This window comes from Bubalus bubalis, chromosome 17 (assembly GCF_019923935.1).
Source record: "Bubalus bubalis isolate 160015118507 breed Murrah chromosome 17, NDDB_SH_1, whole genome shotgun sequence".
Taxonomy (NCBI): Eukaryota; Metazoa; Chordata; class Mammalia; order Artiodactyla; family Bovidae; genus Bubalus; species Bubalus bubalis.
The window spans coordinates 27,380,372-27,406,835 of NC_059173.1; the positions used below are offsets into that span (position 1 = coordinate 27,380,372).

Here is a 26,464-nt window from a genome sequence, read left to right on the forward strand (position 1 = left end):
CAGCCGGCGCTCAATGCGCTTGCGCGGGCGTCTCAGGCTCCGGGCCCCGGCGGCAGCGGCTCTTTTGTTTCCCCGCCGGAGCCCGAGTCGGATCCGAAGCTAGGGTCCGAGCCCGGGTCAAGATCGGGTTGGAGTCGAATCGCGTCCGCATCCCGGGCTGCCCGATGGGGTGCGCCCCCTGCCTACCGCCTCCGGTCTGTGCCGTCATCTGAGCCCCGGCCTGCCTGGCCCCGTCCGCGCCATGGAGCCCGGCCGCGGCGGCCTGGAGGCCGTGGGCAAGTTCGAGTTCTCGCGCAAGGACCTGATTGGGCACGGCGCTTTCGCCGTGGTCTTCAAGGGGCGCCACCGCGAGGTGAGGGGCAGGCGAGCCCGGACAGAGCCCTGGCGAGGGCGGCCCCCCTCCCCGGGGGCCCCCCACATTCCGCTCCAGGGACCCCCTTATCCTTACCGCTGGGCACCCCCCGTCCCCACCTCCACATCCCGGAGACCTCTTCATCCCGCCGGGGGCCCCACATGTACATAGCCAGGCGTCCCCTCATCTCCACCCCACAGCCCCGGGACCATATCCCTCATACACTCCTGACCGGTCATCTCCAGGGACCTGCCAGGTGCTTACCTGGCTTGGGCAAGGCCTTCAAGGGGTTGCCAGGTTCTCGGCACTTGAGGGACACCCACGCTTCGTTTTCAGAAACACGACCTGGAGGTCGCCGTCAAGTGCATTAATAAGAAGAATCTCGCCAAGTCTCAGACTCTCCTAGGGAAAGAAATAAAAATCCTCAAGGTGAGCCGACACCAGAAGCCAGAGGGGCGAGGGTGGTGGGTGAGTCCACCTCACTCACCGGAAACTTGGCTTTCTGTCCTAGGAATTGAAACATGAAAACATCGTGGCTTTGTACGACTTTCAGGTAAGGCTTGGGGCTGTGGTTGTGGTGGGGAGGGGGTGTGCTCCCCCCAGGCTGGCCCCAGCTTAGCCTCAGGCCCTGGTGGCTCCCGTTCCCAGGCCAGCTAACTGCTGGAGACCCTGTCGGGAGTAGATTGTTCTAGGCCAGCATCTCGTGTTGGGGGAAGGAGCTGGGCACCCCTATGTGTTGAATGGGTATTGGAGGCCTGATGGGACCTTGGAGACCCCACCCTCAGTCCAGTTCTTGTGTCTGGACTTCCTCTGGACATGTTAGGAGAGCTCCCACCTTCCCCGGCCCCCCAATTGCCACGGGCACCAGCACTTTTCCACCGAGGGAGGTCTGGCTGCTGTGTGGCCCTCCAGAGGTGTCGGACCCAGTGGTCCCGAAGGTGAGTCCTGTCCCCAGCCCAGGCCCAGGGTTATCCTGCCGGCCTGGACCACCTGTCTGGGCCGCCCGATTGTTTGTTGACATTACTCCAGTGGCCTGGCATTGGCCAGTGTCTCCCTGCGTCAGACTGGGGGAGGGGAGGAGCCAAGGGAGATTCCTTCTTGCTGGCAGTTGGGGCCAGCCACCCAGGCAGGAGGCAGGAGGGAGGTGGGCACCCAGCTGATGAGGCCACCCCAGGCCTAGCTGGCCCAGAAAGCTGAGGCCAGCTTCCCCCAATGCCCCTGGCCTGTGGGCCTGGCGGTGGGGCCCAGCCTTGGCCCGGGTCTGAGACCCTGGAGACCCAGTTTGGGACCGAGGAACCTGAGGCAGCAAATCTGAGGGCCAAAGTGCTGACTAATGGTTTTGAAACCTGTTTACTGAGGCCACGGGACCAGCCCCTGGCTGAGGGGAAGTTCCCAGCCCGACTGTGTTTTGGTGGCCTCCTCCCTCCTGCCCTGTCCTCTCCCTCCCCCTTCAGAGCTGGGCTGTGGCCTTGGGTGCTGTGGCATGACATGAGGTGACTTGGGGAGGGCCCACGTCCAATGTGACAGCGAGTGCGAGTGCCTGGAAGCTGTATCCTGGGGCTAAGAGGGCGGCCCCCTGTCTCCTCCTCTTCTTCCTCCTCTCCCACTCTTCCCTACCCGCCCCCGCTCCAGACACACACATAAATACACACTTCTCTCCCTTCTTCCCATCCTGGCTGGGCCACACACCTGGTTGTGGGCAGTGCCACTTCTTCCAGGGCTGGCAATGCTATGGCTTCCCCTGTGCGGAGGAAGTGCTTAAGGGCCAGCCAGCCTCTCCTTTCCAGGTTCCTCACCTGGGGCTCTGTGCTTTCAGCCCTTGGAGTGTAAGGTGGTTCCCCAAGTCCTTAGACACCAGTCTGAGACACGCTTTGTTTAGTTGCTAAGTCGTATCCGACTCTTGTGATCATATGGACTGTAGCCTGCCAGGTTCCATGTCCATGGTATTTCCCAGGCAAGAATACTGGAGTGGGTTGCCATTACCTTCTCCACTGAGACACCCATGGGACCCAGGAAATCATGGCTTTAAAAAACAATTAATGATTTGACTTAAAAATGAAGAAGCAGTACAAAAGGGGTGTGGAAAAAGGTGACTCTACCACCCCTGTCCCAGTGAGCCCCATCTCCCCCAGAGGGTCTCTCTGGGATCAGGATACAGCCTCACGCACCTTTTTGCTGCCACACCATCCACTGTTCTACTATGGTATTTTTTGCTTAAGTGTGTGTTTTGGAGAAAGTCTGTTTCACTCCACATGAACTGTCTCAGTCCCGAGGTGAGAAATGACACCCCCTCTCCTTCCAGGAAAATTATCCCCCATTCCTTCTGCAAGATTCAGAGCCCAGGCTCTGAAGCTAGGTGACCTAGTTCCAGTCCAGGTTCTGCCACTTAAACTAGCTGTGTGTCCTTGGACAAGTATCTTAATTTCTCTGTGCCTCCATCTCTTTCTCTGTAAAACAGAGTCTGGAGTTGTTTGGTTGAAACTGTGTGTCTTAGTGTTGTTAATGATGGTGGCTGTGGGTATTATTTGCAGCTGTGGGCGTTCACGGCCCCATGTTCCACAGTTGACCTCACCAATCCGCCGCTGATGGAACATGGGGTTATTCTGGGATTCTGGCATGTCAGCAGTGTCGTGGTGACTCTCCTTGATTCACCTTTGCCATGTGTATGTGTCTGCAGGGTGGATTCCTAGAAGTAAGAGGATGCGTATTTTAGTTGGGAACAGTTGCCAGATTGTGGTCCATTGAGGATGGACCGTGGACACAGCAGTGCTGCCCACGAGAGGGCCTGTCTCCCCACATCGTTGCCAGGAGATCTGTTATCAGAGTTTCATCTTGGCCACTCTGAGTGGTGGAAAATGGTATCTCGTATGGTTTTGTTTTTCACTTTTGAGTGAGGCTCAGCATCTCTCCTTGTGCACAGGAACACTAGGAATGCCTCCTGCCCAGGGATGTATTCCTGTAGGTCTTGTGATTCCCAAGGCTGGACAGCATGGTGGTGAATGGCATGGGCCCTGTGCCATACTGCCTTTCTGGGCCCAGCTCCCCCATTTACTTACCTGTGTGACCTTGGGCAAACTACTCAGCCTCCTGGTGCCTCTCTGTTACCCAGAAAATTGGAGATTTTAACAGTACACCTGTGTCGTAGGGTGGTGTGGTGACAACTTGAGTCTATATATATCAAGCGCTTAGACCTGTGCATGCTAAGTTGCTTCCAGTCATGTCCAGCTCTTTGCAACCCTATGGACTGTAGGCTGCCAGGCTCCTCTGTCTTGGGATTCTCCAGGGAAGAATACTGAAGTGGGTTGTCATGCCCTCCTCCCTGGGATCTTACCAACCCAGGGATCGAGCCCAAGTCTCTCATGTCTCCTATACTGGCAGGCGGGTTCTTTACCACCAGTACCACCTGGGAAGCCTGGTTAGACCTGTACTTGCTACTTAATAAGAGCTATATAAATATCGTTGATTTGTAGGAACTCTTTATATATTGGAACTGTTTATATATTAAGGAAAGCCCTTCTGTGATAGTTTACAAATTTTCCCCCTCAGGTTGCCTCTTGTCTGTTGAGGTGGTTTTGTTTTGGGGCCATATGGAATAGTGGCTGTTGTCAGGCCAGGCTGATGTGGGTGGGTGGTAGGTAGGCACCCGGCGGAGGTGGGGGGTGGGGTGGGGGATGGGGGTGGTGCTCTGTCCTGAGGCCTGCAGACTTGTGGGGAGGCACCTGGAGCCCTGGCCTTTCCTTGAGGGGTAGAGGGTTGGGCCCTCGGTCTTAACACTAGCCTGCTGTATGGTGTCCAGATGTGCTCTTTCTGGGGAGAGCGGCCATCCTAGGAATCTGGGGACCAGCCCTGCCCAGCGTGCCCCAGGAGGAGGGCCTTCCTGAGGCCTGCATGCCATCTGGCTGGTTCCCACAGCTGGATGACTCACTCTCGCCAGCCTGGCCGACAGAGCCAGCCTCTTGTGACTTTGGGCTGGTGGACACCTTGTTGGGGGTGGCGGGGGGTTGGTCTGCCTCTCTGTGGGAACTTTGAGGACAGTGGTAGCCCTTGGCCTTGCTTTTTTCAGAGCCCCGGCTCAGTAGTAAGTGGACTTGGCCGTCCCAGGGAGGACCATGTCGATTCTGTTTTCCATTCTGGAAGTGTCCTTGCTTTTCCCGAACCAGGGGCAGGCCCGGCATGCGGGAAGAAGGGGGCTGGAGAGAGCAGCCGGCCTCCCCTTCCCCCCTCCCGGGAGCCGCAGGCACACAATAGAAGCTGAAGGAGGCTCCGTGAGGACGGAGGGTGGGCCTTCCTCCTCAGGGTGGGGCCGGGCATCCCTTCCTGTCTGGGCGCTGTCCAGGAGAGCCCAGCCTGGGGGCAGGGAGCAGCCTTGCTCCCGTGGGCGGCCATGCTCTGGCGCTGGCTGTGGCTTTTGCCACCTTGTTGGGAGCCAAGACAGCCCACTCCCCAGGAGGTAACTAGGTCAGTGCCCGCCCGCCCACCTGCCCACCAGGCCCAGCCCAGGATCACCAGACAGAGTGGGCTCGGCCCAGCCCTGGAGCTCGGATCCTATTAAGCAAAGCACCTTAGCACCCTGTGGCGGGGCAGCCTCCTACGTGCCTGGGCGCCCGTGCCAGGCTGCTCAGGACACCTGGCCCTGACACCCAGGCCAACCCCGTCCCCAGGGCCTGTGGGCACACCACAGAGAGAGAGAGAGGGTTCGTGTCATCCCGCCTTGAAGGCCTTGCCCATTCACCTCAGGTGCACAGGTTGGGGCTCACTGCCCCCTGCCTTGGGGGCTGCGCGGTGGGGTAGTCAGGACTCCGGTACCCAGCACTTCCCCTCCCTCACCAGTTGTGTGAGAAGCAGGATTGCAGGACCTCTCTGCCCTCAAATAGGAGGACATCACTGGGACCTGCGCAGTCCTCAGGTTGCACTGGGGGTGACTGGAGTGATGGAGGTGGTGGCCCTGGTGTGCTCCCTGCAGGCCCCGGGGGCCTGGGGGCCCAGCGCCTCAGCCGTGTGTGTATTCTTGTTAATGATGTAACGGACCCCTGAGGACAAGATACAGCTGGTAGTGCTCATCTGCCTACCTCCTCGCTCCGCGATCACTGCAGCCCCAGGAAGCAGTCAGGTGTCTGGACTGACCCCTAAGGAGGAGACCTGCCCTCTGGAGCCCACTTGGTCCCCACTTCCTGGGGGAGTTTGTGAAGACCAAGTTTAGCTCATGAGGAAACAGGCCGAGGCAGAACCTTTTCAGGCTCTGGGTGGGCAGCAGGCTGCCAGGGGCTGACCAGCTGTGCCCTTGAGGCCGCACTGACTTCTCTTCCCCCAGGGGGCCCAGAGAATTGTCTTCTTCAGGGAAAGGTGGGTGGTGGGGGATGCCCAGCGAGGCCTCAGGTGGCAGGAGGGCCTGGGCACACAGCCTCCTTGGAAAAGTGTTCCACTGGGGGCCCTGCAGGCCCTCTCGTTGGGGCTCTTGTCATTGGACCTGGCATAAGGGTTGGCGGGGCCTTGGGCATGTTTCCTGACCTTCTCAGGGAATGGCCGAGGCTTGTGCCAGCTGGCTGGTTTAGTGCCTTACAAGCTGATGCCACTGGCCGGGAGACAGGCCCTGGCCTAAGGGGCCCTCTGATGCTAGGCTTGAATCCCACGTGGTGAGATTTGGTGGGTGTGACTCCCCCCGCCCCCCCACCCTTGACCCTCTATGCCCAGTAGGACCTGCGGGGTTTGGGGCGAGCCCCAGGGCAGTGAGCCCTGTGGGCTAGCACAAGGGAGAGAGTGCGTCTGGCCTGGCATTTGGAAGCTCCCTGGATGGAGTAGGTATGGTGGGTATGGGGGTCCCGTGGATTCCTGGGTGCGAAACACAGCATGTTGTCATTGAAGCCACAGGGACATCCTGGTGAGGAGGTGATCGTGAGGTGTGGATGCTCCCAGATTTGGGGGACGACAGGTGCATCTCCCAGCTGGCAGGCCCCTCATCCCCAAGCGGGCATGGTGGTGGCAGCGTTCCTGCCAGGCCTGGGTGACTGGGGACAGACACCCTGTGGGCATGGATGCTGCATCCGTCTCCTGTCCTTGTCACTCGGTCCCTGGCTCGGTGGGTGAGTTGGGGGCTTTTCTGGGAAGCAGGGGCCCTGAGTCCCCGCTCTGCTGCCCATTTGGCTGCATGGCCCAGGTGAGGGGCAGAGCCTCTGGGCCACTCGAGACAAGGGTGTTCCCTGGTGAGTGAGTTTGGGAGCCTGCTTAGCACGTCCGTCCGCAGAGGTGGCCATGGTCCGGGTGACAGCAGGTGAGGGAGCAGGTGGCCTGGGTGTCACGGGGAGTGGGTGTTCTGATATCCGGGGTTATTTCTGGGTCCTTATCTCTGGCACCTCCCTCCGCCCTCTGCTGGGTCCTCTGCTGGGAGCCTCCGACTCTGCTCCTGAGCCTCCACGTGTCTTCCTCTGTCGTGATCTCCCTCTTTCTGTCCCCCTGTCTCCCGGTGTGCCTTCCCCGCTGGCCTGGGCCCCCCTAACCAGTCCCCGTGTGACCTCCTGGGACTCCCTCCCTCCCCTACCCTGAGTTATCTCTGCCCACAGCTGGCCTGGGAGGGCGGGGCCTGCAGGCAGCTCCCACGCTCTCACTCCTGAGGGGAGGGGCAGGGCCCCTGTGGACTTCTGTGGACAGAGCCTGCCCTCCTCCCGGAGGAGCCCCAGCTGGGCACTTTGGAGGCTTCTTGCATGCCTGCTGGGACACAGAGAGTAACCAGCCTGGGGAGGCGGGGTGGGGACATGTGGAAATGGGCTTGATCCGGGCCCCAGCCAGCTCTAAGAGGTTTCCATGTTGACCTCATCCCTGCCCCTTGGGGTATTTCCATCCCAGACCCACAGGCCTTCTGTTGGTAGAGCCCTGGAGGCGGGGTGGAGGGGTTTTCTTGTTACTAGGCACTGACGTTTACACAGAGGGTGTCACTAGTGGCTTTGTGTCGCCGTTGATGTGGGTCTGAGCCTGGAACCAACCTCCTGGGGGCAGGGTGACTGAGTCAGGGTCCTCTGTCCTGCTGGGTGGGAATGGGGACGTCTGGGACCTGAGTAGGAGTGGAAGGCGGTGGCCTGCTGCTGAGGGGTCAAGTCTATCTGGGCCTCGGGTGCCCTCCCCCAGAGGCCACTGAGACATGTCCCTCCTGCAGCCACCTCCCCCTTGGGGCTCCCCCCTTGCCTTGAGAGCTGCAGGGCCAGCTCACACACTTGCCCCCTTGCAAGGGGGTAGGGGGTGGGTTAGAAGTTGGAGTTCCTGGGAGTAGCGTGCTGGTGAGGAATGAGGACTTGGTGATTTTGCGGGGTGGGGGGAGGGGCGGCGGGAGGAGCTCTTCCTGGTTTCCAAGACCCTGCAACATACTGGTGCTGAAGGGGCTTGGGGACCTTGTCCTGGCTGGCAGAGCCCCCCGCAGTTAGGGAAAGCCCCACCTGAGGAAGACTGGAGGGAGTGGTCTGCAGGAGAGCGGAGGGGGTCCACACCTGCCTGGTGGACTTGGCTCCTCCGGCCTGTTTCCTCATCGGTGACCTGGGATCTCAAGGGCACCTCCCGTAGGGACACTGGTGGGGTTCCACACCAGTCCAGGCAACGCGCCCCTCAGACTTGCGGGTGTGGACCGAGCCAAGGATGCCAGTGTCTCCTTGAGGCCACAGGTGGCCAAGGGCTGAGCCGGAAGCTGGCCTGGTGCTCCTGGCTAGCAGTGGGCTGGCAGCACTGACCTGTAATCCTCTTGGCATCTTTGAGTCTGAAGGCAGGAGTGGTTGCCTTGGCCCGAGAGACAAGGCCCTCATACCCCAGTTGTGTCATTTTTGCGGGCCTGGATCCCCCACCAGCTGGGTCTACTCGGCCACAACTCGCCACTCAATAGGACAGGAAGTCCCATCAGGACCTCAGGGCTGGAGATGACCCTGATCCTGTTGGAGTTCTGGGGTTACCGGGGGCCCTCCCTGGAAGGTGAGGTCGTCACTCCAGCCCTGACATCTCTCCTGGGACCTCAGCTCCTTTCCCAGCCTTGACAAACAGAGTGATATGATTGGCTCCTCGTCCTGTCACTCAAACTCACTTGGCCCTCAGATGTCCTTATGTCCTGGTCACTAACCAACTGGCTGAGCCCTGGCGTGACCCCCAGAGCTGCTGCCTGAGCCCAGGCAGTATGTTGAGGGCAGCTGCAGAGGCCGGGCACCCAGGTCACACTGGGGCTAAGCCGGGCTTCCCAGACAGTTGCCAGACTGGGGGACAGGGCATGCTCTCCATCACCTCTCACTGCCTCTTCTGTGTCCTGCAGGAAATGGCCAATTCCGTCTACCTGGTTATGGAGGTGAGTCCTGGCGGCCAGCTGTAAGGACCAGGAGGCTGGGCCCTCCTGTTTATCAGGCCCCTTGTCATCTGGGGGTTAGAAGTTGTTCTCATGTCTGTGGGCTTATCGAGCCAGCAGCCCAGCGGCCACAGCAGGGGCTGAAGGGGTGGTGAGCATCCCTGTTGACCTCCTTGAGAGTTGCAAGGCATGTCTACCCCAAGTGCCAGGGGAGCAGGTGTCCTGGGGTTGGGTGATGGGGAGACCTGGGCTGGGCTGCAGGGTCTCCCCGGCAGCTGACCAAGACATGTGGCTGGTCTTTTGCAGTACTGTAACGGCGGGGATCTGGCCGACTACCTGCACAGTGAGTGGACACCCGTGGCTGAATGGGCTGTGTGCTCAGGCTCACCTTGACCCAGTGTGAGAGGTGGCCTGGTGTGAACGAGCTTTCTTAGGCCTAAAGGTGGTGTCGCCTGCTGGGAAGGATGGAAGGGTGACTGAAGCCCTGTTAGGGTTACATGCTATGTCAAAACCACGAAGGATGGCCTTGCAGGGCAGACTTGGTCTGGAAGGGTCACTCTTAAGCTGGGCTCCATTCAGTCTGTTGGGATGTGGTGCCCTGCGGGGTGTCCCTATGGCCATTGATTGGTGGCTCTGCAGGAGACAGGCCTGTCCTGAGCGCTCTGGACTCCAGAGATCCCTGGCTATCCACAGGGGGCGGGCGTCCCCAGGGTCCTGGCAAAAGTGGGGAACTACTCTCTCACCTGTTGGATGAGCCCTTTGCTGGTTGAAGCTGGACCTGGGGCTTGTCAAGCAGCCACTGGCCATGGTGTTTACCCTGAGCAATAGGTGGAGGAAGCTGCTGAGAAGTGGTCCTAACCTGAGAAGGGGCAGGGTGTGCTGGGCGACACCCTGGAGCTGGAGGGCACACTGGAGCAGCTCAGGGTCAGGTGGTGCGAAGGGTGGGTTCAGAGGCCGCAGGGAGCAGTAGGAGGCCCCTCACTCTGGGTGCCCGGGTGAGCTGCGCCCACCTGAACCCCGTCTCCCTGCAGCCATGCGCACACTAAGCGAGGACACCATCCGGCTCTTCCTGCAGCAGATCGCGGGCGCCATGCGGCTCCTGCACAGTAAGGGCATCATCCACCGGGACCTGAAGCCCCAGAACATCCTGCTGTCCAACCCCGGCGGGCGCCGCGCCAACCCCAACAACATCCGGGTCAAGATTGGTGAGGCGGGGTGGCTGCGGCCCGGGGGGCCCAGGGGCCTCAGCCGCCCCCCTCACACATCTCTCCTTGCCTGCAGCCGACTTCGGCTTCGCCCGGTACCTGCAGAGCAACATGATGGCAGCCACGCTTTGTGGCTCCCCCATGTACATGGTAGGTGGCTACCCCAGGCCCTGCTGCCTTTCCCTGTCAAAGGGGGCCTCCATCCACACGGGAGCAGGGTCCCCTCCCGTGTCCAGAGCTGAGCCCCATCCTGTGGTCTCACCTTGGGTGGCAGCCGACATGGATATACCATTTGTTCCCCGCCATGTCTATGGCGTTTGACACCTGGCTAGTGTCTGTGTGACTGGGTGGCCCCTGGCTGGTGTCTGTCCTGATTGGCTGATGCCTGGCTGGAGGCAGGCCTTGGTCAGCACAGTTCAGTGTCCATGCTCGCCACACAAACTTGTACGCCCCGCAGGCCCCAGAGGTCATCATGTCCCAGCACTATGACGGGAAGGCAGACCTGTGGAGCATCGGCACCATCGTGTACCAGTGCCTGACAGGGAAGGCGCCGTTCCAGGTGAGGGCCCGGGGCAGAGGGCTCTGCTGCAGGTGTGTGCGTGCTCGTCTCTGCAGCCTGCCATAGTTGTGGGTTGTTAAAGTCCTGCAGCCTCCCCCCACTTGCATGACATGGTCACCCAGCTTCCCACTGTGCAGTCACTTCAGGGCTCTATCCTGCTTAGAGCCAAGGCCGGAGTCTCCACTGGTTCTGGAGCACTCCTGTGTGTGTCCATGTGTATGTCTGAACCAAGTGTCATGGCCTCCCTCCTACCCATTCCAGTGCCGGAGTGAGCCAGGACATTGATACCAGGACCCCAAACTCTGGGGTGTACCCTACATTTGGAAGGCAGTGGCCTGTCCTGCGCTGGACCCTAGAGGGCCCGTGCGTCTGAGCCCACCCCACAAACACACGCGTCCTGCAGTGACCCCATGGCCTGACCTGGCAGCTCTCCTTTGCCACCAGCTTGCCCCAGAGCCTCTGTGCCTGCCCAGTGACCTAGGCCAGCCTCCACCCCCTGCTCCCTCCACCCATCCCTGCCTACTGTTTTCCCCATGTGGGCAAGCACAGGGCTGTCCCTGGCTGGCATGTTGGTCTTGGGAACGTTGTACCCTCGTGCCTGGAACAGTGCCTGGCACATAGCAGGGCTCAGTGAATGATTAATGAACACGCATGTGCCAGCCATGTGTTATCAAGGGAGGCAGGGCCCATTTGTGGAGCAAACTTACTCTAGGGCCCTCTTCTGGAGCTGGCATATTGGCTACTTTTCAATTTCAAGAAGCAAACAACCAGTTGCAGCAGTTACCCAGAAGTCATCCACAGCAGGTGGGTGGAAGGCCCAGCAACCTCCTCTGGGCACCCCCGGCCTCCGCCTTTGTGTGGTCCCTGCGATTCCACAGCCTGAGTGGGGAGAGGGGGCACTCCTTCTTTGGATGCATGTGAGGGCCCTCAGTGTTCAGACAGACAGGCTGGCAGTGCTGGACCATGGATCTCTCGGGGTCAGGTGCAGAGTGGGCAGTAGCCAAGTGGAGCGGGCGCTCACTCCTCACCCCCGTCCCTGCCTTCCAGGCCAGCAGTCCCCAGGACCTCCGCCTCTTCTATGAGAAGAACAAGACGCTGGTCCCCACGTGAGTGCCCCTCCCCTGGCGGCAGACCCCTGCCTGCTTCCTCACTGCCCTGACCAGGCTGCCCTGTCAACGCTGTGCTCTGTGCCCCCAGCATCCCCCGGGAGACCTCAGCCCCGCTGAGACAGCTGCTCCTGGCTCTGCTTCAGCGCAACCACAAAGACCGCATGGACTTTGGTAAGTGCCGGCCGCCCGGCCCCCTACTCCTTCTGACAGGCCTGGGGGACAGGAGCCCTTCTAGCTCTCAGTCCTGCACCCCCAGCTTCCAGGGCCCCTGTGGCCACAGTGAGCGGGTTTCCCCATTCCCACAGCTCCTTTCCCAGCTGCACAGATAGAAAAACCCCCACTTGTGCAACAGGCAGCGTTGCTGGGAACTGTCGGAAGGGTGGGTGGAGCCCGGCCTGGACCACACTGGGGGGTGCCAGATGTGTTCAAGAGCTGCCAGCTGGGGCTCTGTCTCCCCCCGCGCCTGGCGTGAGGCAGCCAGGACAGGGGCCAGAGCCTGCTGGAGCTCAGGCCCACAGGAAGGGATGGTGGGGGCCCAGCCTTCACCCTGGGAGTTCTGTTGTCAGACCCTCCTGAGCCCTGCCCCAACTTTTCTCTTGCAGATGAGTTTTTCCATCACCCCTTTCTGGATGCCAGTGCCACTGTGAAGAAGTGTGAGTCCCCTGAGGGTTCTAGGACTCCTGTGCCTCCTTTCTCCCCATGGGCTTCCAGCCCCACCCCCACTTCCAGCTCCCCAGTCCTGCTTCAGCCTGTAGTCCCCAGGGACCCCCAGGCCGTGGAGTGCGCTTGAGCTCAGCTGACTTGGTGCAGTGGGATTGGGGAGGTGGGGGCAGGGGCCTCGCACAGGTCTTCTCCCTGGCTTCCTGGAGGGTGTGGGGTTGTCATGGGCGGGGTGGGAGTGCGCAGGGCCCGGCAACATCCCGTGCTGACATGTGCTGACCCACACCCTCCCCCAGCCCCTCCTGTGCCCGTGCCCTCGTACCCGAGCTCGGGGTCTGGCAGCAGCTCCAGCAGCAGCTCCACCTCACACCTGGCCTCCCCACCGGTGAGTCACACGCAGGGTCCGGGCTACGGGCTCCTCTCCCCTCGGCTTTGGGGCATGTAGACAGCTGCAGGAACCCTGTTGGGGCTTCTGTCCTACCCAGGCCCCCACGTTTACTTCTGCAGTGTTGTCTGATCAGATTACACCAGACTTACACATTCTGCTTGTGATCGTAGAGCGGTAGAAGTGCGTGAAGTCCCCTTTCAGGGCCCCTCCCCGGTCGTGTCCCGGAGGCTGACCTGATGGCCGTCAGCGGGTTCAGGGCTGCATCAGCTCCGAACCTTCTTGTGCATGGGTGGACACAGACAGGGGCCCCAGGGAGGATTGTGTGCAGGGGTCCCTGTGTCCTGGGATCCGATCCTTGCAGCCCATGTTCCCAGCACAGGGGTGGGGTGAGGTCTGCCAAGGTTGTGCGTGGGGTTGGGGGTGTTGGGACTTGAGCCTCCACCTGTCCATCCGTCCGTCCTGCTAGGCAGGGACCAGGGCTGGACTGGTGGTGGAGAGAACAGCTCTCTGATGCCCCGTCTGCTGAGCGTGGCACAGGGCTTGTGCACAGGCAGCCTTGCCCCCCTGTACACGTCCCCAGCGTGCCAGGCTGTACAACCCTTCACAGGACGGAGGGAGAAGTGGAGGGTCACCTGGAAGGGGGTCTCCCTGGAGCTTGTGGGAGTGAAGCGCCTCCTCACCCTGGGGGGCAGGTGGCTCTGTGAGATGACTGTCCTTGTGGGGAAGTCACAGGCGAGCGTGACCCGGTGGGGAGAAGATCATGCAGAGCCCTGGCCTCGTCCCCAGCAGCCCTGCTTCCCCCAGGCCCTGGGCCTGAGTCTCAGCGAGCTCCCCTCTGACCCCCAGTCCCTGGGGGAGATGCAGCAGGAGCTCCAGAAGACCCTGACCTCCCCGGCCGAGGCGGCTGGCTTCCTGCATGGCTCCCGGGACTCAGGCGGGAGCAGCAAGGACTCATCCTGCGACACCGACGACTTTGTCATGGTCCCAGCCCAGTTTCCAGGTAAGGGGCCCCCCACAGGGTGGGCAGGGGGCTCATTGCAGACGTGCCAGATACACCCCTAAGAAGGGACTTGGAAGCTCCCACCCCAGATGTGCTTGGTCATTGAGTCAGAGCTGAGTCCTGCCTTTGGCCACACACAGGCCTTGTGCCCCCGAGTGTCCAGAGCGTCCAGAGCACCTGCCCATCTGTATCTGAGTTGTAGCCTATGCCCTGAAACCCTTCCAAAGCCCTGTCCTGGGGTCCTCAGTTCCTCTCCTGACCCTAGATGCTGGTGTGTCACTCGCTGGCCCTGGCCACCAAGACTGCTGAGATGGGGCTGGGTGGGAGCCAGGCCTGGTGTCCAGTGGGGCACCCTGAGCCTGTCAGCTTGGCTCTGATGCAGAGGAGGGGCCTGGTACCCAGCCGAGGGCATTGCAAGGAGGACAGCAGGAGGGAAGGTGGGAACCTGAAGATCCGGGAGGAGGGGCAGACCCAGATTGGGAGGTGTGGATGCCCGGCCTGAGGTTGGCTGAAGGCTGCTGGGCAGGGGAGGTACCAGGGTCTCCTTTAGAGCCCTGAGTCCAGACAGGCAAAGGGAGGTGGCAGTGTGAGTGCCAGAACAGGGACAGGAGAGTGCTGGGCCCTGCATGGCCCCCACCACCCCAGGAGGAGGTGTCTGGGTCCGGCCTGACTCATCTCCTGTCCACAGGTGACCTGGTGGCTGAGGCAGCAGGTGCCAAGCCGCCCCCAGACAGCCTGATGTGCAGTGGGTAAGCATCCCCTAGCCCCGTGCCCCTTGCCCCTGTTCTGGGGGGAGGGCAGTGCCTGCTCTCAGGTTATCTTTCGGCTCTCCGGGTCAGAGTTTGGGCAGGGCCAGGTCTGCTGTGCCCAGTGCAGGATGGGGTCCCCAGGGTGATGCCAGAGTCCGTGTGCACGTTTGTCCTGAGTGGGGACTGCCTGTTGCTCTGTCTGCAGGAGCTCGCTGGCGGCCTCCACGGGCCTGGACAGCCATGGCCGGACCCCGTCTCCTTCCCCGCCCTGCGGTAGCTCCCTTAGCCCCTCAGGGTACGTGGGGCAGGGGCCACCTAGGCTTCCCTTGGCGTCACAGCACCCCGGCACCAAGCCGGGCCATGCAGGAAGCAGTCATGTCCAGAGGCTGGGCAGGCTGCCAGGCCCCTCATGGGTGGTCCAGCGGAAGGGAGGGTTTGTGGTGGGAAGGATGCAAGGTGGGGGCTGGGGGAACTGCCAGAGACCAGTGTCATCAGCCCCGCTCCCCGAGCTTATAGGGCCAAGGGGGCAGGGATGCCCAGAGCCCACAGGAGCAGCCCACTCATTGTCCTCTGTCCCCTTCCTACTGGCTGGTCCCAACCAGAAGCCACCTGAGTGCAGAGTAACGGGGAGGGAGTGCCCACAGACAGTCCCTGGTACCCCCTGGAAGCAGTAGTGGCCGTGTGCGGAGACAGGGAAGCAGGTGGCTGGAGTGGCCTCTGCCCCGGGATATTGGGCCTGGGGTTCAGCCCAGTGCCCCGCCTGCAGTGACCCTGACCTCTCTTTGCCCACCACAGCCGGACTGGCACGTTCTCCAGCAGCAGATGTGGGGCCTCTGTCCCCATCCCAGTCCCCACGCAGGTGCAGAACTACCAGCGCATTGAGCAGAACCTGCAGTCACCCACCCAGTACCAGACAGCGCGGTGAGTGCGGGACCCCCCCGGCCAGGCTCGTCTGTGGTGAGAACCCCGCTTGGGTGGTGCAGGGCCGTCCCACGTGCGGTTGTGCAGGCTGCGCACTGCTTAACCATCGGTGCCACCACTTGCTCGTGGACGTTCTGGCACTCTAGCTGTATGGTGACTGCGTGTGGGTATAAAACTGATGGTGATTTGTGTTAAGTTCCAAAAGAGAGTGGGAAGGGGTACTTTTTAAATTAATTCCCGGAAGCCCCTCTGAGTTGGCAGTCACCCTGGCAGGGACTGGGGACGCCCAGCTGGTTTTAGCTCCTGGCGAAGCCCATTATTTGAATGGAGGGGGACAGACACGTGGCATGCTCGTGGCCCTTGCCGAGCGTGGCTGGGGACCTCACACCTTGTGCCTGCTTGTCCCCAGGTCCTCTGCCATCCGCAGGTCAGGCAGCACCAGTCCTTTGGGCTTTGCACGGACCAGCCCATCACCCCCGTCCCACGCTGAGCATGGAGCCGCCCTGGCCAGGAAGCTGTCCCTGGGTGGGGGCCGGCCCTACACACCGTCTCCCCAGGGTGAGCCTATATACTGCTGGGAGACCAGCCTCTGAGCTGGGACTGGGTGTCTTCACCCTGGGGCAGGTAGGGGAGGGTCTTGCTCTCCATCCCATGTTGACCCTGGCAATTTCTCTTTCCCCCAAGTCGGAACCATCCCTGAGCGGCCAGGCTGGAGTGGAGCACCCTCCCCTCAAGCATCTGAGATGCGGGGTGGCAGGTCCCCTCGTCCAGGTGGGTGCAGCCCCAGCCTGATTGATGGGTTTGAGGGTGGAGCTGGGGAGGGGCACAGGAGCTGGGCTGACCTCCCTGGGCTGGCCTGTCACTGCTTAGAACAGTGGTTGTCTTCCTGTCCACAACCATCATTTTTTTTTTAAGGTTTATTTAAGTATAATTTTCTTTCTTTATTTTTGGCTGTGCTGGCTCTTCGGGGCTGTGCAGGCTTTTCTCTGGTTGTGGCGAGCAGTTGTGCAGGCTTCTCATCGTGGTGGCTTTTGTTGCAGAACACAGGCTCTTTATTAGTCGCAGCACACAGGCTCCATAATTGCCAATTCCTAGGCTCCAGAGCACAGGCTGATTAATTGTGGTGCACAGGCTTAGTTGCTCCGCGGCATGTGGGATCTTCCTGGATCAGGGATCAAACCCAGATCTCCTGCTTTGGCAGGTAGATTCTTTACCATTGAGCCACCAGGGAAGCCCCCATAATCATCATTTCTTATGAGTTGAAGAGAGAAAGAAAATTCCATAAGACTGTTAAACAAACTCCAGCCTTCAGGTTATGGAGGCTGACCAGGGGGTTCAAATTCAGCCCTCACTCCTGTCATGCTGTGTGACCTTGGGCAGGTGTCTCACTGTCTCTGTGCCTGTTTCCAGGTACGCAGTAAAGCGTGGGTGCAGTGTGGCTTGGGTGACTGTGAGGGTAAAGGGAATCCTGAGCAGACTGGGGGCCTCCACATACTATTGGTTGGTAGTGTGGGCTGGTCCAGGCGTCCATGGACGACTGTGACTGGGCTCATCCTGTCCCCTCCCAGGCTCCTCTGCACCTGAGCACTCTCCCCACACCAGCGGGCTGGGCTACCGCCTGCACAGCGCCCCCAACCTGTCTGACCTGCATGTCGTCCGTCCCAAGCTGCCCAAGCCCCCCACGGACCCACTGGGGGTGGCGTTTGGCCACCCGCAGGCCAGCCCCCCCCAGCCCTCCCACGGACTTCAATCCTGCCGGCCCCTGCGCGGCTCGCCCAAGCTGCCTGACTTCCTGCAGCGGAACCCCCTGCCCCCTATCCTGGGCTCCCCCACCAAGGTAACAGGGCCCCAGACCTCCAGGGGGTGGATGGGAGTGACGCTGTACTTATCCCACGTGCCTGGGCCACTGGGCTTTCTCCCTGGTGGGATTCCCGCAGGACATGAGGGTCCCCAGAAGCCGGAGGTGGGGCCTGCATGCTCCAGCACAGCCGGGCCTGCCCTCTGCGCCCAGATCTTCTGCACCAGCTGGTAGCTGACTCCGTAAATCTCCCCATTTACACGCGGAGTGCCGCGATGAAGACTGGCCCCAAAGGCAAAACATCTCTTGGCCCTTGATGGGAAGTATCCTGACCCTGGTCCAGGGTCTAGAGCACCAGAGAACCTAAGCTGCCGCCATGGGCAGATGATTTAGTTCAGCCCTTGCTTCAGTTTTTCTGTCTGTGAAATGGGGCTAGTACCTGCAGCCACCTGATGGTGTCTGTGTGAGGGCATAGGTGCACACGTGTGTGCCCAGCGTGGTACATGTCTGCATGTGTGCTTTTGCTCCAGCACAGGACAGAGTCAGCCACACACAAGTCTCACTTCTTTGCTGTGAAGACTTGGGTCAGTGAGGGTTGGGCCTTTGCGGAGGCGTGGGGCCTTGCAGATTCAGGCCAGCACTGCTGACCCTGTCAGGATGTTAGCGTTACCATGTGGATCATTCTCAGCACCTTCCCTGCCCCTCCTAGACTGTGCCCGCGTTCGAGTTCACCAAGACCCCCAGCTCCCAGAACCTGCTGACCCTCCTGGCCCGGCAAGGCGTGGTCATGACGCCGCCACGGAACCGGACGCTCCCCGACCTCTCCGAGGCAGGGCCCTTCCAGGGGCAGCAACTGGGCCCCAGCCTGCGGCCCACCGAGGACACCAAGGGCCCCTTCGGAAGGTGAGTGTTGAGGATTCCCCCAACACTGCTTGGGGAATTGAGGCGCGGCCTACCTGCTGTTTGCCTGCGCCGCACTCCCTCCATCACCGCTTCTGAGCCTCAGTTTGCACATCTGTTCAATGGGTGACAGTAACTGCCTGGAATGGGCAGGGCTGGGCACTCTGACCAGGCTGTGAGGTTCCCCAGGCCCTGCCTGTGGGGTGTAAGGGGCCAGCCCTGGGAAGTGGGTAGACTGTACCCCCGGGGTGGCTCATGGCACCTCATACCACCCTTCACCCTGCAGGTCCCTCAGCACCGGCCGCCTCACAGATCTGCTCCTTAAGGCTGCGTTTGGGACGCAGGCTCCCGACTCAGGCAGCACAGACAGCCTGCAGGAGAAGCCCATGGAGATTGGTACGCCGGAGGGGACTGGTAGGGAGCTCTCTGGGAAGTGGGGGAGCCGTGGCGGGAGGAACCTGAGCGCCTCTTCTCACTCCCCCAGCGCCCTCTGCTGGCTTCGGAGGGAACCTGCACCCAGGAGCTCGCGCTGGGGGCGCCAGCAGCCCTTCCCCCGTAGTGTTCACAGTGGGCTCGCCCCCCAGCGGGACCACGCCACCCCAGGGCCCCCGCACGACCATGTTCTCAGGTGAGGACTGTCTGGTGGCCTCGAAGCTGCAGTGAGTCAGTGGCGCACGCCATCCTTCAGGAAGTGGGAGGGCGGTGGCTGATGGCACCAGTGCAGCAGGGGTGATACCCTGGGCACCGGGGCACCACCCCGACGCTGAGGCCCTGGGAGGGTCCTCCCGGTAGGGTCAGAGCTCTAGGGCTCAGAGCTGCCTCTGGGCGGGCACAGGTCATACAGACAGGCCTCTGCAACCCCAGCCTCTGAACTCGAGGGTCCCACCTACAGTGGACAGTGGACGGAGGCCTGGGAGTGGTGAGGCTTCCGCTGTGGGCTCTACTCCCTGGAGGGAGAGCAGCCGGGTGGTGGGGACCAGACTTGTGTCTCAGAGTGGCAGAAGATTGGTGGGGAAGGGGCAGCCGTGGCGGGGGCCCCTGCTCACCAGCCCTCTCTCCACAGTGGGCTCCTCCAGCTCCCTCAGCTCGGCCGGCTCCTCCTCCGCCCGCCACCTGGCGCCTGGGGCCTACAGCGAGGCCACCCTTGAGGTCCCCGCCCCCGGCCACTGCTGCAGCTTTGCCGACCCTGTCACCGCCAACCTGGAGGGGGCCGTGACCTTCGAGGCCCCCGACCTCCCTGAGGAGACCCTGATGGAGGTGAGAGCTGGGGCTGGTGTGAGGCCTGGCATGATCTCTGGGCAGGGCTGGTCACAGGGCTGTCAAGGTCCGTCGCTCAGCCGCCCCGTCTCCCCAGCAAGAGCACACGGAGATCCTGCACAGCCTGCGCTTCACGCTCGTCTTTGTCCAGCACGTCCTGGAGATCGCGGCTCTGAAGGGCAGCGCCAGTGAGGCGGCCGGGGGGCCTGAGGACCAGCTGCAGGAGAGCGTGGTGGCCGACCAGATCAGCCTGCTGAGCCGCGAGTGGGGGTGGGTGTGTCCAGTGGGTGCCCAGCGGGGAGGCCGCCTGGGGCGTGGGACCCCCAGGCGCCTGACACATCCGTGCCGCCCTCCAGTTTTGCAGAGCAGCTGGTGCTTTACCTGAAGGTGGCCGAGCTCCTGTCCTCGGGCCTGCAGACCGCCATCGACCAGATCCGGGCCGGCAAGCTCTGCCTGTCGTCCACCGTGAAGCAAGGTGAGTGCAGATGGCTCGAGCTCCCAGCAGGGTCGGGGCAGGAGGCTGTGAGCTCGTGGGGAAGACAGGGAGGGTGAGGTGATGCGGGAGGCCTTTCTAAGGTTACCTGGTGCAGGCCCCACCCAGGTGGGATAATGGCCAGGGGCATGGTAGAAGGCCAGGTGCAAAGGCCCCGAAGCAGGGCCCTGTGTGTCTGGGGGTGGGAAGGCACAGTGCGCATTGCTGGGGCAGAATGCATAGGAGGTGGGGTCAGAAAGCTGCCCCGGGGGTGGAGTGAGGGGCTTTTTGCCTGTTGGTCCCCACTCCTGCAGTCAGCCTGAGCTGCAAGGTCCCCTCCTGCAGTGGTGCGGAAACTGAACGAACTGTACAAGACCAGCGTGGTGTCCTGCCAAAGCCTGAGCCTGCGGCTGCAGCGCTTCTTCCTTGACAAGCAGCGGCTCCTGGACCGCATCCAGAGCGTCACTGCCGAGAAGCTCATCTTTAGCCACGCGGTGCAGACGGTAGGACCTGCGGGACCCCACGTGGGGAGGAGCTGGGAGAGTGGGCCAAGGAGTGGGCAGGGCTGGTTGATGGCCACAGCTCTGCCAGACTGCAGAGGGCGTTGCTCCACCATGCTGTCTACTCTGCCAACCAGTGATACACAGGCCCCGCTCCAGCCCCAGCAGGGAGCCCAGAGCTCACCTGAGCTTAAGCCCCACAGTGTGACTCCATTGTCCAAGTGTATCTCTGGTCACACCCCTCTCTAAACTCAGTTTCCTTACCAGGAAAACTGGGGACCTCGTTTTCAAGTCTCTTTACAGGCGAGTTGGTTTCTTCTGCAGTAGAAGAAAGCTGTGCAGGCAGGCCAGCTCGGAAGACACAGCATGAAGACAGCTGGGGGCGTAGAGGGGCCCTGCTCAGTGTTCTGCCTCTGTTGCTCTCCAAAACAAGCGGCTTCTAAGGCAATCTCTGTTTTTTGAAAGAAGTCACTTGTAGTAAAAGCAACATTTAAATAAACATTTGGGAAAAGTCTGCCTTCTCATCCCCAAACTCCTGGGGTGACCATTGCTAAGCTATGCCATTGCTGGCCCGCACTGATAGTGACTGGGACCAGGTCTGAGGGAGCCCTCTCCCCAGTGGCAGTGCTGACTTGGGGGCAGAGCTAGCCACCCTCGGGGTCTGACCTGCAACCCCGACTGCCTGAGGTAAGCGGGCATCTGTTTAGGCCTCATGTGACTTGGATGGTGCCCACACTACCCTGCCCCGTCACTCATGCCCTCCAGCCTGCAGGCAGTCAGCTCCAGGTCCTCCTACCCTGTTGGGGGCCAGCCAGACCCAGCCTCCACCCTCGCCCGGCAGGTGCAGTCGGCCGCCCTGGACGAGATGTTCCACCGCCGGGAGGACTGTGTCCAGCGCTACCACAAGGCCCTGCTGCTCATGGAGGGGCTGCAGCAGATTCTCACGGACCAGGCGGACGTGGAGAACATTGCCAAGTGTCAGTGCCACTGGGCCTGGGGGAGCGGGAGGGGGCAGCCGGGCACCCGCTCACTGGGTACCCTCTCTCCCTCCCTCGCTGCAGGTAAGCTGTGCATTGAGCGGAGACTCTCAGCCCTGCTGACTGGCATCTGTGCCTGACCTCTTGGAGGCCCGGCCTGTTGTGCCGAAAGGACTGGACCTTCTCTGCAGATCCATGGGGCGGGGAGCAGTGTGCTGGCCGGGCTGAAAGAGACAAGCCTGTGGCCTTGACACTGCTCGCTGGTGCTGGGGAAAGGACCTCGACTCCCCACCCAACGGCCAGAGCCAGGCCTCAAGCCACGTCTCCATCTCCTGGGCTCCTCGGCCATGGACTTCAGGGCAGTGGAGGGCCCCACCCAGAACCTCAGCACAGGCCAGTCCCCTGGCCTGGCTGACGGGCAGAACTCCTAGCCCAGCCAGCGATCTGAACTTCTCTCTCGGCTGCCTCGATGGCAGGTGGGGATGCATGGGCATCCCCCAACCCCACCCAGACCCCAGGGCCATCATGCTGAAGACAGAGGCCCTGAGACCATGATGCCCACTCAAGCCAAAGCCGCCAGGCCTGCCCAGTGGATCCACCCAGGAAAAGGTGTATCCTCCTGGCTCCCTCCTCTGCCCTTCCCCGAGACCACCACCCAGCTTTGTGAATCACCCAGCACTTTATGCAGGCGGACTGGACCCGGGGCTGCCACTTGGTCCCGGCTGCTGCACTATGAGGCGTGTGTGCACACCCGTATTCTCGTGTACGTGTATAAACAGCCCCACGAGCACATGTGCTGTGCCCGCCACCCGGGACCCTCTTCGGGAAACAGCCGTCTTATTTAAATGTTCTTTTAGGGATGGACAGTACGAAGCACCGAGCTTCCAAAACCCAGCACAGACGTTGCAGTCTTTCACATTTTTCTCCTAAAACGTGTCTTATGTTCTGTAACTCTTTTTTTTTTTTTTTTTTTTTTAAGAAAACTCATACGAGTTGATGTTTTGTTTTGAAAGGTTGGGAGCAGGGCAGGGACAGCCTCGGCAGCAATGCCGAGACCTGGGGGGCTATGGTGCTGGGCGCGTGCGGTCTGCGCTTAGCTGTCTGCCCTACCCTCGCCCTCGCTTCCTGCCTGAAGATGGTGGGCAGGTGATGACCATATTTGTGCAAAAACCTCCCAGTCCAGCTATCACAGTAGGTTTTAACATTAAGTCACCCCACACACACCCAGGTCCTGGCCATATTTGTGGGATTGGCGGAAAAGCCCTCCTCTAGGCCCTAGGGTGCCCTTCCCTGATCTGCCAGCCCTGACCAACTCCTCTCAAACCTGTTCACAAGGATGCAGAGGGGGCCCCAGTCCATCACCCACAGCTTTGAGGTCTCACCCCAGGCCCAGGTGAAGACCCTCATTTTCTCTCTCAGTGATACTTGAAATCTTGCCTCTGTGCTTGGACCTAAAAGCAGCAAGCAGCCCTGGGACCCCTTTCTGTCTCATCACCAGTGACTTGAGTTTCTCCTCCAATGCAGAATGTGTTCGTATTTATTGCTTTATGATCAGCTGGAATCAGGGCCACTGGGAGGCCAGCGCCATGGGAGTAGCCACTCGCAGCTCTGTTCGCTGTCAGCCTCCCAGGGCACAGGGTGTGTGCTGCCAGCCCGTCCTGTTCTCCATGACACAGCTCTCCTCTCAATCTACCTTAAAAGACGTTTCGTGTGACCCCCACCCCCACACACACACCTTTATGTTAAATTGTGTAATATCAATTTAAGGAAATAAACGTCTGGATTTGTTGAGCTGCTGTTACTGATGGTTTGTCACTGTCTTGTTCTGTCACCTCCTTTCTTGGTCCCCCTATCCCCATGTCCTGCAGCATCACCTGACGATTGGGGATCAGGCTCAAGGCAAGGCTGAGGAGCTCAGTCTTCTGGGGGTTCACCAGCCGCCAAACCATAAGAGCAGCCACAGCATTTCCATCCCAGGAGGGTCCCCGCTCCACATCGGTGTGGGTGTGAGAGGCTGTGGTTTTGATTTGCACTATCCTCATGGTTAGTGACCCCAAGTGTCTTCTCACAGGTTTGTCAGCAATTTCTAGATCTTTTCTATTTTAAGTTCCTTATCCATCCTTGAATTGGATGGTTTCTCTATTGTTGACTGGTAAGGTCTGCATTTTAGACTACATATTGTTTCAATAGGTTAAAAATAATTCATTAAGTTACCAAAGAGGCTAACCACAATGTGAGACGAAAGTTCCTGGAAAGGTAGCATTAAGAGGAAGTGGAAGGTGGGGCCCCAAAAGGCCGGGTCCCAGCAGGGCTGCTCCAGTCTGGCTTCCTGGAGTGCGTGCTCCCTTCTCTGTAGACAGGAAGGGTCGTGCTGGCAGAGAGGCAGCCCTTTCCATTCTGTGGGGCTCCCCCGTATGTTAGAAATGCCAAAAGAGCATTAAGACAACCATGGCGTTTTGTTGTCACGTTAATAAACTTCATTTCAGCAGTTTCAGGTTCACAGAAACATTGTGCAGGAAGTACAGAGAACTCGCACATACTACTCCCTCTCCCACTCTGCGCCCTTCACTGCCCCATTAATAACTTGCATCAGTGGGATTCATCTGTTAACCACTGTTGAACCGGCACCAACACGTCATCACCCAGAGTCCACAGTTTATGTTGTGATTCGCTCTTGGTGCACATGCTGTGGGTTTGGACACGTGTAAAGTGATGTACCATTTCAGTATCATTTCACTGCCCTTGTTGATTCCACCAACGTCAATCCCTGTCCCTTTACTGTCTCCATAATTTTGCCTCTTCCAGAATGCTGGAATCATACAGTGTGTAGTTTGCAGAGTGGTTTCTTCATGTCTTTTCATGGCTTGATGGCTCATTTCTTTTCAGTGCTGAATGATACCGTCTAGAGGTACCAAGTTTATTTATCTGTTCACCTACCAAAGGATGCCCTCTGGCTTCTCAGTGTCAGTATTTATAGGTGAAGCTGCTATAAATATCCCTGTGCAGGGGCCTGACAGTAAAGAGGGCCCAGGAGAACTGGCTAGGCCTGGGGGTACAGCAAGCACACAGGAGGGACTGGCTTGCTTTCTGTAGACCTTGCATTGCATGTTCCTGGCATGCTCACAGGGACCCTCAGCCAAGAGGCCCAACTCAGGGGCCTGTCCCACTTCAAACTGCCCCCTGGGCACCCATCCCAACCTCACAGGCTTCAATGTGTACTCCATAGGTCAGAGATGGCGAGATCAGAGCTGCTGGCGTTGATGAGAGAGCAGGCATGCTTGGCACTGCCATGGCCGGCTTGCAGGAAGCCGCCTCTGTGGCCTTTTCCTTTCATTCTCTCACCTGATGCAGGACCTGAGAGCAGGGCCCCAGGCTTCTATGGTCCCCGCCTGTTGACTCAGGCCCCCCGCCCCCAGGCACAACTCAGGATCTTGGACCTGCCCCTGAGACTGCCCTCACCCCGCCCCGGGGTTTCCGTTGCAGCACAGTGGGCTTCTTGGTTCACTCGGGCAGGGAGAGGCTGACTGATCTCCAGGACACAACCCAAAGTCCCCATCATTGAGTTTCAACAGCTCTCCTCAGCAGCTCTAGTTCCTTTGCCATTACAGTTGCCCAGGTCATGCCCTCACAGGAGCAACTCAGCCTGGGCCCTCGTGTCCATCTGCAAGTGCCAGAGCGGGGCCCACGCCTCCGGAGCTGCAGAGGCTGAGAGCGGGAAAGAACCAGCCCCTGATAATGGGTCTCTGTCTATGGTAAGGGGTGAGGGGGGGCTCTGTGTGAAAGCGCCCTGCTGCTTCTCAAGGCCGCTTAGCCACTTGAGTTCCTAAGACCACACGTAACCTTGACCTTTACTCATGCCTGGAGACCTGGTGCCGCTCTTCCTTCCCTTCCCCCAGAGGGATGGACTGTCCTGGGGCCGTGGGGTGGGGGGTTGTTTAGCACAGGTCAGCTGTCCCCTCCCATCTGCCTGAGCTCTTGTCCAACCAGGTCTGACTTGTGTGCAGAGGAGGAGGCTGAGTAGAGTTTGATGCACCAAAGAATCCTTGGCAGCAGTCACGGATCTACTTTCTTTCTTTGTGGATTTGTTTGTTCTGGACATTTCATGTAGAGTTGACCCATGAACAACGTGGTGGTTAGGGTCATAGACCCCTCAAGCAGTTTGGAAATCCACATATAACTGGACAGTTGGCTCTCTGTATCCATGGTTACACATCCGTGGATTCAACCACTGGCAGACTGAGTCATACTGCAGTTCAGATTTAGTGACACAAACCCTATATAAGTGGAGCTGCATACTCAACCCTGCATTGTTAAAGGATCAACCGCACGTGGAGCCACACATGATGCGGCCTTTTGCATGTGGAGGCCCCCATGTCCATGGGGACCAAGCAGGAGCAGGATAAGAAGGCCCGGAGTGGCTTCTCCCGCTGACCGTATTCTCAGGTACCCCCGACTGTAGCATGCGTCAGTACTTCTGAGTCATTCATCACTCGGCATTTACTACTTGATCACACACTCTCTGACTGTTGGTTTGTTATGACCTGTCCCCCCAGGAATGGAAGCTTTCTGTGGACAGGGGTTCTGCTCCTCATCTATCCCCAGCCTCTGGAGGCACCGGGAACCTAGCAGGTGCTCAGTACATAGCTGCTGACCAAATGACCCACTCAGAGAGATACGAGTCCCCTGCCTTCAGCAGCACTTCCTTCCACCTTCTGTGGGTTCTGTTGCTCATTCCACCCACCCATAGTCTTCCAAACCCCACACATGGATGAGTTTCCCAACTGTCTTCCGCCAGTTCCCGGGAGGTCATCACTCCCTGGAGCCTCAGCATGACTCACTCTCTCCCTGGCATTTCGGGGCCTCTCGGTGTAAAATGGGGACAAGAAAACTTACCTCAATGTTTCATGAGGATTGAATAAGCTAACATGCATCCGAGCCACTAGTACAGCGCGTGGCACATGGCAAGTGCATTTTTAGGACAGGCTTGTGGGAAGGCGCTGGTCCGCACGCTGTTGAAAGACAGGCTCTCATTCCACATGCCAGGGCTTGCTGCTGTGAAACTTCAGGCAAGGGGCTCAGCCTCTTTGTCCCTCGGGTTCCTCTTCAGTAACGAGGAGATCCTATGGTGCTTGCTCCCTAGGGTGGGCGAAAGGACTGAATGAACTGACACATGTAACACGGAGCAGCGCCTGGGAGCGTTAGCTGCGAGGATGATTCGTTCTCTCTAAAATGGTGCATTCACAGTGCCGCGAACCGGCCGGGAGTCGGCGGCGGCGGCGGCGGCGGCCGGGAACCCGGCTCCCGGCACC

At 60.0% G+C, this 26,464-nt stretch overlaps 1 protein-coding gene and 1 long non-coding RNA gene across 7 annotated transcripts; one reads left to right on the forward strand and one right to left on the reverse strand.

Moving 5' to 3' along the window:
• ULK1 (unc-51 like autophagy activating kinase 1) lies at positions 1–22,946 on the forward strand. 6 transcript variants are annotated; one of them, XM_006045517.4, is made up of 28 exons: positions 2–352; positions 689–781; positions 864–905; positions 8,631–8,663; positions 8,967–9,003; positions 9,692–9,865; positions 9,942–10,015; positions 10,323–10,424; positions 11,472–11,530; positions 11,622–11,704; positions 12,136–12,186; positions 12,490–12,578; positions 13,371–13,581; positions 14,270–14,330; positions 14,536–14,625; positions 15,126–15,251; positions 15,661–15,809; positions 15,936–16,022; positions 16,820–17,088; positions 17,759–17,952; positions 18,236–18,345; positions 18,434–18,577; positions 19,013–19,206; positions 19,304–19,476; positions 19,563–19,681; positions 20,024–20,181; positions 21,020–21,155; positions 21,240–22,946. In XM_006045517.4, the coding sequence occupies exons 1-28, from the start codon at positions 242–244 to the stop codon at positions 21,293–21,295; spliced, it is 3,225 nt and encodes a 1,074-aa protein (XP_006045579.3). In that variant the 5' UTR covers positions 2–241; the 3' UTR covers positions 21,296–22,946. The 6 variants fall into 6 exon arrangements, with proteins under 6 accessions (XP_044786245.2, XP_006045579.3, XP_006045581.3 ...); XM_006045518.4 differs by having other exon boundaries at positions 3–352; positions 13,428–13,581; XM_006045519.4 differs by lacking the exon at positions 14,536–14,625.
• On the reverse strand, positions 15,803–26,464 carry LOC123329953. Its single transcript, XR_006545594.2, has 3 exons — positions 26,049–26,464; positions 18,006–20,629; positions 15,803–16,342 (listed from the first exon to the last, which is right to left on the reverse strand). It is a non-coding gene; the product is annotated as an uncharacterized LOC123329953 (long non-coding RNA).